We start from the raw sequence: 14,167 nt of genomic DNA on the forward strand, positions 1-14,167 counted from the left end.
GTCACTTGTCCTCAGACAGCGGTCCAAATTACCCACCGCAATTGGCCCGTAATGGCATAAAGATTGAGGTCTGGATGGGGCATCAATCACAAGGACGTGGCTCAGCTGACCCTGAGTCCTTAACAAGAGGGAGGTTAGCGAGCGAGAGAGGGAGGCAGGCAGTGAGAAGGGCAGGGGAGACAGAGATAAGCGAACAAATAAACAGGGAAAGAGAACACAAAGACAGCAGAGGTTAGAAAGACAAAGAAAGACAGGGGTGATCAGAGAGGGGGGGGGGGTGGCTTGGAGAAAAAGAATATGAAAAAAATCTGATCAAATATATGAAAGGGTGAGGATGAGAAGGCTCTATGATGTAAAATGGAATGAATTTTTGAAATTCTTTTTCCTCAATGAAATAAAATAAAATAAATATGTGAGAGAGGTAGAAAAAAACAATACGGACCATTACAAATAATCAGTGTCCTTGCTGCAAATGCATTTGGAAGACAGGTATGCACCACTTAGTGTGCAGAAACATGTGTCAGGAATGTGTCAGGCACTGGCTTCTTCCAGTGATTTTAAAACAGACTGAACGTTATGAACAGGTTTAACAGAGTACATGCAGCTCTGGTGCTGACTTTGAGTCTAACAGTTGCAGAAGAGTCATTCATTGGACAAGGCAGGTGCAGCTCTCCTCGGACCTGAATGCAAACCGCACCAAAAGACGAGAAAGGAGTTTGACAGCCCTACTGTAAACTCACTCCCCTTTCCATACCTGACTTTGATTTCACTCCAAAAACACCCCTTTTATCCTCATGACTGGTTTAAAAACATCTTACATCAGGATAAAAGGCAAAGTGCACCACTTTCTATTGAGCAGAGCGGCGATGCCAACAGCCCACTTAATGCTAATACTGCAGTCTTTCATCTTGAGCAACACAGTTAGCTGAGCGCGCAGGGGAAAGAGGAGCACTTATCTCCTCCTGGTCACTAATGGTGGTGACAGCCGCGGCATTGACCTCATGTAATGCATAGAGTCCTTTCATCTGAGATCCCATCCTATGGATTCAAAGCAAAGAGTCAAAAGCAAACCAACTCAGGTCCCCTTAGCAGGAGGAATTGTTTTCACTTCTGTTCTGTGTTGGCTTGACTCACTGACACAAAAAAGTCCTGAATATCTCCTTTGCTGACAGGAACTTGCCAACTTTGCTCATAAAACCCTCCAAAATCCAAGGAAAGCAAATAAAGTTGAACCTAAACTCAGGTTTCTCAACCTCTTTTTTTAATGGGCATTCCAGAAAATTGACACACATTCTAGTGCTGACTATAATTATTATGTAAAGTGTCAATCTAATAGCATGTTACATGAGGATAATGTCTTTTTAAGGGACAATACGGAAATGATCACCGACTGAAAATTATAGTTTGGCCACCTATTTCCCACGACATTATGGAATGTATACGAAATGCATATTGTGTTTGTGATGACAGACCGCACGTGAAATTTGCATACATTTGTTTTCAATCACTGCTTCCCATAGACCGAAGTCCGTTTTCAGACATACAGTAGCTATTAGTGAGAGCAGAATTACATAAAATACTGGCTGATTGGTTTTCTATGCTGATCTGTAAATTGCGGCTATAATTGCCTTTTTAATCATAATCTTCAAAGAAAAAATGGTAGAGAACACAACACTGCAGATAGTACATGTCTGTCAGGGTCCATGTTGTGAAAAAACTGCTGTGCAGGCATTCGATGGCATAGACAACAGGAGATGTGTATGCATAAATAACAGTTGTAATGGTGGATGGTGTACACACGGTTGCAAACTGGCGAGGCAAACAAAACAGATATCCATATTTATTTTACTTTTTTTTTTTTAAATGTAACAAGTGCCTTGCACAATCTGCCCATTTCCCAGTTCTAATTCTACATGATAAGCTATGTTCCTGATGGTAGCGAGCGCTTCCCTTGGCGCATGTGAGAGCCTCTTGCAGTGATTTTCAATCCAGGCAGTTAGCATCAGTCTCCCTGGCATGCTGTACTCTGGTTCCAGGTAGTTGATGGTTGTTGCCTTCAGTGGCGCTTATTGTCACTACAGCTCCGTCATTCTACAGATCCTCTGAGTGACTTCCTCAGAGCGGCGCAGGTCACGTTTTTTTGTGTTGCAACATGTTGCTGGTGCTGCTGCTGCATTTCAGCACTGGATTTACACAATCCGCACAATTTACAATGAGCATCGCTCTTTTTCTCATTCAAACCGAGCTTCTTCTTCTTGTGTTTTGTCTCAGCTGTTTCTTGGCACAAGGCCGGAAATGCTTGACATACAAACATAGCCTAGTAAAGGTCATTAGGCTTCCCTTTAGGCCCCACGTGTCTCACTTTATTCATCATTTTTTACACAGTCACCCTGTAAACTGAATCCAAAATATTATTTTAAAAAATTGTTTGGAATATCCGATTAATTTAAAATGACTGGCCAACCATGTAACTGGATATCTGTGCACATCTCTATCTGTCATAATTATAGGTTGCAAAAACAGCACTGTCATTATTCAGATCAGGTAAAAACAGCTGAAAATGAAACCTTTTTTTTTTTTTTCGAATTTACATCTAGAGATAATGTGCTTCAGTGTTTTCTCAACCATTACTAGTCGACTCTTTGATGGCCCACATAATTTGCTGAGCCAGCCTTTATGTAACTCTATCAGTGGTGTTGGATGGCAGAGTCTATACTGTTGGCTGAGCTTGTCATCTGACCCTATTGACATCTTGAACACACCGATCAATACAGTCCCACAACACCAGAGGTAAGAATATACACAGAATACGTGATCCAATTACCAGATGAAGAGGCATCAAAATGTTTTAATTGTAAATGTACACATTTTTATGCTCGTATGCACAAAAACAGTGTGGTGAGCTGCCCTTTGTTAATAGAAATCTCAACAACAGACTGGTGCAAAATTACACGGAGGCTACACAAACAGTCACCTGACCGAAGACCATCAGTCTAAATGTATAGTTAACAGATGAGTGCATAAAGGCATCTCTCTACTGTGTATGTGCAGTTGATTTAAAACAAAAAGTGACTTTAGAGTATTGAAAGAGTAGGGTCAACACAATGGAAGCAGAAAATCTCTTGACATCATCACATAAAACATGCTATAATATGCAGAAAATATATATTTCATACGTGATTTGAAAACAAAAAAACAACAATGAAGCTAAAAGAAAACAAAAAAAGTCAAGTGATACAGCACAGACTATAAAATCAAATATTTAGTTTGTTTAAAAAAAAAAAACCTTAGTGCACTTGTAAACAAAATTATTGTTTGTAGCTGTAAGTTGCATAATTAGAATTAATAAATACAGACCATAATACATAAGGAGATATGTTACATAAAACTTTGTTAGATCACAAGTAAACTTAACAGGCGTGATACTTACTGGAGGACATGTTGAGGAAAGATACTGTAGATTCACAGTAAGAAATGAATTAATAGGCAATCGAATACCATCAGTAGTACAATATGTGTTTGATGACAACGACCTTGAGGTTAGATGATAGCCCAGAATAAACATTTACATTTGGATGATCAGTTGCATAATAGTATCCCACGTGGGGCTGTAACTTAGTGGTAAAGCATTTCTTAGTGCATACAGATGTGTTTAAGGCCCATAGCTTCCACAGGCATCAAACCCCTAGCTATAGTTGATGGAACCTTTCCATTGCAGAAGACCTGAGCAGATATCAAAATCTAAAACATTGGTGCAGGGGGGGGGGAAATCATATGTATTTCATAAACAACACAAAGCATAACATTTTGACAACAACTGTTACATCCAATATCTTCATAGCAAGATGCAGTTCCCCAATTTCACAATAACAGTAGTCTTTAAAATTCCCAGAGGAGACTTCTTTTCCTCAGTCGCAGAAGGAACATCCACAACACTGTTTTGCATTGATCTAAACCGGTCCGTTGCATGTTGCCCTGCCAAACAAAGTGGGTCTGTAACAAGGCCAGAGCAGTTCAGTTCAGCTCGGTTAATTCCGGCTCAATATCATTCAGTGGAGCTCTGAGCCGTTTGGTTTGGTTTATCGGTGTAAAAAATAAGTCTTTGTTCTTTGTCAATGTGGCAGACAGCGGCGAGTCGAGCCCTGATAAAGCAGCAGAGCCCCAGGCAAGTACAAGGGATGCCTCCAGTCAGAAATTCATCATCAGAGGGTTGACAAAGGTAAGGAGGAGACACACATTCTCGTTGACAGTCATTGATAAGGTTTATGTTTTGTTTCAGGCAGCTCTGCGGCATTCTCAGAGTCCAACACAAACAGGAAAAATCATGTCGACGAAAAAGTATAAAGGGACTGTAAGCTCCATTTTCCCTTTATGTCCGTTGATGGCATAGTGATTACAACCTCCCATTCTCCCAACCAAAATGGTCTATCATCATTCAAACCCTGTTTTGTTTTGTTTTTTTAGATTCTTTGACTCAGGTCACAATGTTTCCTTCTGTCTGAGAAGAGTTTAAAAAAATACCTCCAGTAAAATCCCTCCTACGGGCATGATAGATATGTTGTCACCTGGTTCAAACACAGGTCCCTTGGTGATGCACAGTGTGTTGTTTGCGGTGCTTTAGACCCAAACCTTTGTCTTTGAAGTCCATCACCCTCTGCTGTGATGTGTCTACCAGGGCGCTGGCAATAGCAAGACCTACAGATGGAGAGAGTTGAGAGAGAGTGTTAACACAACAGATGCTCTTTTGGGTATGCTTTAATCCAAAGTGACAGAGTACATTGTTACAGATCCATGGCCTGGTGGGAATGGAATCCTTCACCTTGGCAGAGTTATACCCGTTTTCCACTGCAGGAACTGTCCCAGGAACACTGGAATGCTTCTGAGGAACCAGGAACCCTTCGCCCTATTCAAATGGAGGAACTACTCCCTGTTTTGAGTTCTTGAACCCTCAACAATTTCCCTGCAACTGAGGCAGAGTTCCTGGGAGCCTTCGGGGTGGAGTTCTAGCACTTAACATCCCTGATTGGTCAGAAACATGATACAAACACATCAAAAAGTATTACCCCCGCCGTGCTTACAATCAGAGGTAAGCTACTGCAAACAGAAATTATTAAGAGCTGGATCTATCAAGATACTGTTCTATGATGAGATTGTATAATTAAGAGAAAACTGATCTTCATTACTCCACGTAACAGGAGTGTCCTGTTTTCAGCTGTAGCTTTGGAGTATCTTAAAGCTCATTTTTGACTTCTGCATATCTCGTCTCCAAAACCAAATGTAGCATCACTGCAGCGCAGTAGTAAATAATCATGAACATAATAACAGTTATCTTCCATGTTGTCAGGCATGTACAAAATGACTGGGTATGTCCTCCTTATTTGAATAACCTTTATGCAACTTAACGCTGAGATGGAAACGCAAAAACACTGAGGTTAGCACTTTGCCCTTGGAAACTCTGGCCATGGAACTTTTTGGGACATGACTGCCATTGCTTATCCATTGAGCTGTACAGGGCCACAGCTCAGAAACATGAGAGTGTGGAGAGAGAGAGAAACCACATGAGAAGCATGTGGGTAAAAAGAGGAAATGCCATGGTGAACATCAAAGTGAAGAGCCTCAGCAGTGTGTGACAGGTAGAGGAGCATCCCTCTGCTGTCCAGAACCTCATCGCAGCATCCGAGCAATGCTTTATCAACGTCTCCCACCCCAGCGCTGTCTGGCCTATCTGGCTTCAGCAGGAGACAAGGGGGATAAAGCAGAGGTCACTGAAGCATATCTCCTCACCTCTCTGTTTCTCTCTCCCTTTCGCTTTCACTCTGGCTTCCTCCCTCTCTCTCCATCCTGTCACCCCTCTCTCAAAACAACTTGTGTATCTGATGATCGACTCACTCCCCACAGCACGCTTTACAGAGAACAGGCAGGATGCACCATGGCATCAGATGCCTCTGAGCCTTGTGTTTCCTTGGCAGTCGGTGCTGTTGTTAATGTGGATTTAGAGTCATGGCAGCTCTAGCTAGTGTAGCTAGTCCTGCCTTCCCTCTCAACAACCGTAGGCCTGACAATGCATGGTCATTACGACAAGAGCTCAATCTGCTGGTATGCCACAGCCAAATAAACAAAACAGGCAAACAGTGAAGGGAATCTGCTGTGCTCTTGATATGATTTGGATGCAGGATGTTTTCAGCATTTCACACTCAAGTGATTCTTGGGATTTTTTTGTGGGCGGAAAAGGGAAAGCCGATTACACAGTCACTCGGTGTGCGCCTGCCTGCGTGTGTGTCTGTGCATGACGGTGAGTATGTGTGTCTGTGTGAATATGTGTGTGCATGCACCTGTGTGCATAGGTGTTTTGCAAAGTTCAGCCAAAGAGAACTAAATAGGCAAACACTGGAGCCAACAGTTAAGGGCTCTCTATGTCCAGAAGGATGGAGAGACAGGAGGGAAGATAATTGGCTGGCAGCACTTTGTTGAAATGTGGTACATTGTGGCTGCTTGTATCACGTTGACTTTGGGTTGCTTGCGGCAGCTTTAAGTTACTTTTGGTACAGTTTGGGGGTCTTTGGCAGTTGATTGTGGGACCTTGTGATGGTTTGCAGTTAGTGGAAGTTTGAGGTTGTGAGTAGGCAGCCCAGTCACCAGGACAATATGGCATTTTAAGTTTCTGCAAACCAAGGATATGTTGAAATGTCACATTTTCAAGTTTTGAGACAGTATTAAGCAAGCTAGGAAGTGGGTGGGCGGGTAGATGGTACAATCAACAGGATTTTGCTTCTGCACTGTAATGGGTAACATTTCGTAACGTTAATCATGACCTTTTACAAACCTTATCCATAAAAATGGACCTACTCCTAACCTTACCCGTGACCTTTTCCTAACCTTAACCACGTGGCTAAAGTAGATAACGAACTAATGTTAGCTAGCATTTGTGCATGCCTAAATGCACATGTGATGCTGGCGTGGGTTAGACCACATCGGCTACAAGTCTAAATGTTGATATGCAACTTATTTTTTAGTTCAGTAACGGTGACATTTCAATGTATTTGTTTGTTTGGAATAATGTAAAACAGCAGCATTTTATTCCAGCAACTGGGTTGTTGTAGGTCCCCTGTTTATTTCAGTAAAATTAGTAATATTATTTTGTCAGAATGTTTCAGAATATTTTTGCCTTCATAAGAACTGCAGAACTGATAATGGCATTTTTTCAAGCCCCCCTAAATGAGAAAGCACAGAGGAGAGAGAGAGGGGTACTGTGTCAAAGAGAATGGACAGATGGCAAAAGTGAAAGAGAAGAGAGAAAGAGCGGGCTAGATGGGAGGAGAAGGACATTCCGACATAACCTGCTCCAGTGTGAGATGAGGCTGTGTGATAACTGATTACCTGTCAGATCCAGGACTCCAGGCCAGGCCAAAAGCAGTTTAGATTGCCTCTCTGTCACCAGTCATTTCACACCACAAAAATCACCTCTACAACACCCTCTGCTAATAATCATATATCTGTCTCAAAGTGTTCAGCTGCTACATTTATACACACATACGCATGCCCGTGTGCACACACACTGACACACTCACACACACACACACACACACGCACCTCTTGAGAAGTTGGACTCATGTCTATTCTGTAGCAAGTTATAAAGAACACATACAGTGGCAACATACAATGAGAAGATATAAATGGAACACCTGAGTTTTTTTTTCTTTTTCTTTTTCTTTTTTCATTAAAATAGCTTTCACCTTTGACAAATTGCCATAATAATTGTGTTGATTTTTCTGGGTGAACAGACATATCCATTTGCAAAATTAAATTGGTCAAAAGTAATCAAATTATGCTGCAGGTGAGTGCAAGTGCTCATTTGCTGCCGTAGCAACCAGGCTCGTTAGAGTGATTGTTTTGTCAGGTGAGTTGATGCATCATTAACCCGCCCTCCCCATCCCCCCTCCAGACACACACACACACACACACACGCACACACACACACACACAACTCGGGCACCGGGCAGATAGACTAATGGGTTTATTAGCAAGAGACAAAATTCCTTTTGTACACATATACATATGGAGAGAGCAAAATTAGGCCTATAGCTCGTAAACATCTGTGACAGGAGGTGCCTACTTGCTAACCCAGTGACAAAACCACAGACGGTCCCTCCTCTCCTCTAACATCAAAGACGGGCTTCTATGTTGGTGCTTACCCTAAATTAAGGCACAAGGGATGGCCTGGTTTGGATCCCATGTAACAGTAAACAGCAAAGAGCTCCGCAGCGCATGTTGTACGAGGCGACGCTAAATCAAAGTCAGCTTTAGGTCTTACTGTAACACACTGATATTCAAATATTTAATGTGCAAATTTTAGCACTTAAAAGACTAGCAAACAGGGTGCACATCAACAATTACTTTGATGAGAGCGTGCAGCATTAAGGTTTGACACGAACTAAGACGGTTTCCGTGGAGAGCATATATATGTTTGCTGTAGTAGTCTTATAGACCATATCTTTTAAATGTACCATCACGTTTTCTAATTTCATACTGTCATTTTTCAAGAGCAGCTTTTGCTTATTTTAGAACAAAACTGTAGAGCAAGTACAATACAATGTAGAATAACAGCAATATCAGAAAAAAAAGGGGACATAATGGGATCAAACTGTCAAAATTTGTCAAAATGTATGTATTTGATGTCAAGTTAACATTCAGATACAGGGTTTTGGGGTGCTGACATTATAATCTATCCCAGTAGGGTAGAGAGATTCAAAGACATAGAGAATCAAAGTATTGGAGATCCATTCTGGTTCAATGGAGCTGAGTTTCCTAACTCTGCTCACCAGTTCCTGTCAAGCAGCTCTCCAGTCAGACACCCAGAGGGAGACTGCAGGACAGAGGATGGAGGGGTCGACATGGGCAGAGGAAGAAGAGAACACCACTGCTCCAGTAATACTTACATGTCACTAACCACAGCCTACCTTACTGTAATGCAGAAAGAAAGGAAGGCAGGGGCAGTGAGAGGGAAGGAGACAGTGTTTTATTTAAACAGACTTAGAGGTTTTACTGGAAGTTGTATTCTGGATTTGTTCGATGCATCTGTCTTGCAGAGTGTTATGCCGTTTGGATTAATTTGAGTCTTCAGGAATGTGCACAGCGGGCAGGGGAAACTATAGGGAGTTATTAAGATGACAAGCAGGGTTATTATAGGTGATCGAGTGGCACTTTCACAACTGTACACAGAGTTCATTGTTCACTCTAATGAAAACTGACCAAATCTTCACAATCTCTCCCACTTCCTGCATTCTAAATATCAGCTGAGTAATTTGTTAAGCCCCAGACTCTGGGGTGCAGAATTAGGACGGCAACACATAAAAGCTTGTTTGTTCCCTGAGCAATACTGTATGACTTTTTGACTTGGGCCACAGCAAATAAACAGAACAAAAGAGGCAGGGATTTAAAGCAATTGGCCTGGATTGTAGCCTAATTAAGCTATGTGTTGTATGAAATCCCTGTCTTATATTACTGTGTAGATTGTGTTTTTTCTCCGTTATGATGTTGTTTGTTTTTTTTAAATGCATATGACTGCATGAATGTCCCCTTTGGGGGTAGTACAGGTCACCTGCACCCCTTTCCTTTACAAGGTAAGGCATTTGTGAATTATTTTATTATTATTATTTATTTGTCCATGCAACAATAATGCCAATAAAGCATGTTAGAGAGAGAGAAAGAGAGCAAGAGAGAAAGAAAAAAGTGGACAAGTTGAGCAGGGAAGAGGAAAAACTGAGAAAGGGGGGCGGGACAAGACGAGGGAACAGAGAAGATAGAAATTGAGATTAGGCTCACTGAGAGCGAGAGACAGAGAGAAACGGAGAGAGGTAACACAGAATGGAAGAATAGAGAGATGACAATGGAGGAGAAAATAGATAGAGATGTAGCGGGACAAAGGATGAGAGGGAGAGAAAGCAGTGAGCAGTGGAGGGGCAGAAGCAAAGGAGAGGGGAGGAGATGGAGGGAGAGCTCAGATAAATGGAGAGAGAGACAGAGGGGATTGTGTGTTCTCTCCATTTCTCCTCAGCTGGTTCAGAGGAAACGAGGAAGGGATTTATCAAAGCGTAACCACGGCGACTTATCTTCTCAGCTTCGCTGCAGCGATATGCAAATCTGTTTTTCTGGGTGAGGGGGCGTCACCGCGGACTCTTACCGCCCACTGCACTCATTTAACAACTCCTTCACTCACTTATCTCTTGCTCTGTCTCTCTCATGATGCATTTGTCTCTGTACCCGTTTTTGCTCACTGGTATTTTTAAGAACTTGCTACACCTTTCTCTAATATCCTTCCTCTCTGCCCTTTAATGCCTCCTCTCTCTCACTTCTCACATTCTTTGTCTCTCTATCTGCGTCTCTCCCGTTGCACTTTCTAATTTTACTCACAAAGACTTTCAACATCTTACTCTACCTGTCTTTCATTTTCTATTTCCCTCTTTTCCTCTGTCTCCAATTTTCCCGGGTCTATCTCTGTTGCTGAATAGGCAGATTAGCATGGTAAGGCTGAGAATACTGCTGCGACTCAGTCTCAATTGACCCGCTATCTGAGCTAAGTAGCGAGGCTGAAAAGGGAATCTAGCCCACGGTCTCACTCTCTTTCTCCATGCTCAACAACGCCGCAGCACCAAACACAGAATATGCTTATGTGCAGCCTGGTAATCCATTAATAGCACTGATTGAGTCCCATTTCAAATGAAACAATGACACCAGCACAATTGCATAAGGCACAGGATAAAGGATGTAAATCTGACAGGGAGGAAGAGGAAGAGAAATGGGGGCTGAGGGAGAGATGGAAGAGTGGTCTGTCACTCTCTCTGAGACTCAGTCAGCCTCCCTCGTCATGCCCATCGTGTCAGACCACCGTGACTTTGACCTTTACAACCCGCCAGTGGTCGAGGACTTCTCATCTGCAGACTGGGATTCGAGTCCCATGTCAAGCAAGAGCCATGTTCATTTTTAACAAATATCAGTTAGTTAATATTGGTGAACATTAGCTATTAGTTATGTACTGACTGATGTATTTACTTTTTTCTACATGCATACATTTAAAGTTGCTCTAAGTAAAATGTGAACTGATGACTTTGGAAACCCCTTGACTTGAGTAGTGTTAATGTTTTACCTCACTACACTCAAAGATATTCTGCAGAGAGAGGAGAAATACATTTATAGAAAAGGTGATGTGAAACAGTCATAATGCAAATTGAGTAATAGAACTGTGATAAACCTGTGAAATCATACTTGTTATTTCTCCACAAGGCACAAGGCATGCTAATCAGGAGCCAAATTCAGCTCAATCTATCAGTAAGCTCACTCTCACCTCGTATTCAGCGAGGCGTCCTCTGTTACAGTCTTTTCAAGCTTTGCAACTGCAGTGATGACAGTAGCTAATGCATGCATTGCAAAAATAACAAATAAAGAAACCTTTCAAACCTGTTTTACAAGGTATGCAATTTTCTAAGTTTGCTCAGTGATACCAATGTTAGTGATGCTCTCGCACCTGGAAATCACACCTAGGGACACACATGATAAAAACAATTAAAGAAACACAAAGACTGAAGCAATTGTCAAATCAATGGTCTCATTTCCCTGCAGCCATTATTGTGAGATAATAAACGTTTTACATGTAGGGGCATTAAACTGCGCTGGTTGAATGGGTTCTGAAGAACTTTTTATGTGACTGTGTCTGTCCCGCCAGATCAGCGTGAAGAAAAAGCCATACAAGAGCTTAGAAACCTCCCCTACTCCTCCAGCTTGTAATCTCATCACACAGACCGGCCTGTGGAGAGACAGAGAAAACAAAACTATTGGAAAGAGACTCAGCGCTTGGAATAGCAATGGAAATAGTTTTAAATGGCCCAAATCATAAACTTTAGAGTCAGTTATAACAGTAAAGTAAGTAGATAGACCCGATCAATATCTACTCAAAAAACTCAACCTCTCAGCAGTTGATGAAAACTGCTGGTGTATATTTTGGACTGCATTATAAGAGATTTACGGTCCATGGTAATGACATATTCTACAAGCATGTGTATTTTGTGTAAATACTGCTGAACAGTCAGTCATCTGAGTTACAAGGTTTATTTACACTGATTTGTTTCCTAAACCTAACCCTAACTCTACACTAGATTTATTAGCTATTAAAAATGACTGTAGGGATTACAGAAAAGGATACTTAAAATTACAATGATAATTCTAAGATTCTATTCTCATTTAAGGTCAATAAAAAGGATACATTATCAGTGTAGGTGCTTCTTCAAGATGACTGAACTTGGGTGGAGGTGTATGAGTGACATGCAACGGCCAGTGCCTGACTGGTGGTTGTCAGTCTAACTGCAGAATTGATGGGCAATGTGAGGAGAACCATGGGAAAGCAATTCTCAAACCTAACCCTAACCCTATCCCAGGGAGCTGGAACTCCCTCTGAGTAGCCAGATATTGGAAAACTCAGCAAGTGCAAGGTAGGTTTGGCTGCATTACAGCAGCACTGAAATGACAGCTAAAGTGAATCAACAGCATAAATTCTGGCAGCAGTGCAAAGATTGCTCCACAGAAGTCACTAAGTGACCTTGATTGGTTAAATGGGAACAGCATAAACAGCACATGTCAGCAGACAATGTGGAAATTTGACAAAGTTGGAAAATCCATAAAACTAGAGAGTTTTTGTGATTGATGTTCTGTTACAGCTTAATTTTTGTCTGCTTTTCAACCCAGTTCATACTGATGTCAATACATATTCTAATATTTTATCTAACATATAAGCCATTTTGGTATACAAAACATTATGTCATCACAAAATAACTCCTGGAGTGCAATGAGAATCACAGATTATTTATGTATACATATGTAAAACAGTGACTGGGTTTCCAATTCAAGGGTTTAAGCAATTCAAGGTGAAGTTGCTTTGCAAGGTCCTATATGTTGTACTTATGAACAAATAATAGGAACAAACTCAAACTTTCCCTAAACTTCCTTGGCAGTCCCAGCTAGTAATCATTTGAGCACAAATTCGCTTCTGTAACGCTTTTCATTTTTTGAAAGCACGCCTAAGTCAGCTTGACGTCATGAGAACAGCATGCAGTGGTGAGTGAAAGAAAAGATGCGAGAAAGACAGGGCGATGACATGAGACAAAGGCTGAGAGGGTGTTTCAAACCCACGGCATTGTAAGCATATGGCATGTGCCCTCTGACTCACTGGCACGTGCCACCAAAATGTGCCTTTGAGCGTTAGTAAAAAGTCAGCCAGAATTTTCCTCCATTGTCGTACAAGTGTGGGCGCTCCTGGCACCAGCAGCTGATCTCAGCATGGCCACCGTAAAGGAGCTGGAGAAGGCAGACAAGCTTACAGACACAGCTCTAAATCCTTCTCACAGACAGCACACACACCAAACACACACACACACACAGCTCCTAGGTATGGATTTTAGGTACGATTTTAGGCCAGGAATTATAAAAGGAACATTACTAGATGGAGACAGAGAGGGAAAAGGGAATGCAGGGTAAGGAATTGGCATCTCACACACTGTAAGTTGTTTTTTTGTTGTTTTTCTCCCGAGGAAATATTGGTTGGTCTTGTTTTTTTCCTCCACTTCACAAACCAACATTGGTGGATTCTCTCTCTCTCTCACTCTCCCACATATAAAGGGGGTCAGTTAATGGTAATGCCTCAGGGGAACAGAGCAAAGGAGGACACGGAGGAAAACAAAGAGCAAAAAAAGAGAGATGGAGTGAGGGAAGACGGGCTAAAACTGGCGCGCTCATCGAGGATTCCTCTTGAAGTGTCTCCCGCTGAGGGTGGGCGGGGCTAGCCCGCAGTGACTTCACTTTCGTACGCGCTCACATCAATGGAGGACTGCTGTCTGACCCTATGAGGGGAGTCTCTCTGGGGAGTGGAGGGGTGGGAGGATGGAGGGAGGAAAAGAGTGAGAGAGCCGCGATGAGGATGGGTGGGTGGGCGAATTAAGTCCAAGACTTTTATCTGTTCCTTGGCCTGTTTGTGTGATGTGAAGTTGTATCATCCGTGTTTACGAGGTTGGATATGTGTGTTTGCGGATGATTGCTGTGATAGTGACTGACTCTCTGATAATTAAACACACACACAAGCAAAAAAGTATACTCACCAAGTCTATCATCCACCTAAAGCTTC

The 14,167-nt window shown here is 42.1% G+C and overlaps 1 protein-coding gene across 1 annotated transcript in view; it reads right to left on the reverse strand.

Moving 5' to 3' along the window:
- Positions 1-3,253: 3,253 nt before the first annotated feature.
- Positions 3,254-14,167, reverse strand: part of atrnl1a (attractin-like 1a) — a 311,529-nt gene continuing 300,615 nt past the window's right edge. The window contains 1 exon segment of the mRNA XM_030071000.1: positions 3,254-4,695. Coding sequence (XP_029926860.1) covers positions 4,571-4,695 — 125 coding nt within the window. The 3' untranslated portion in view covers positions 3,254-4,570.

This window comes from Myripristis murdjan, chromosome 15 (assembly GCF_902150065.1).
Source record: "Myripristis murdjan chromosome 15, fMyrMur1.1, whole genome shotgun sequence".
NCBI lineage: Eukaryota > Metazoa > Chordata > Actinopteri > Holocentriformes > Holocentridae > Myripristis > Myripristis murdjan.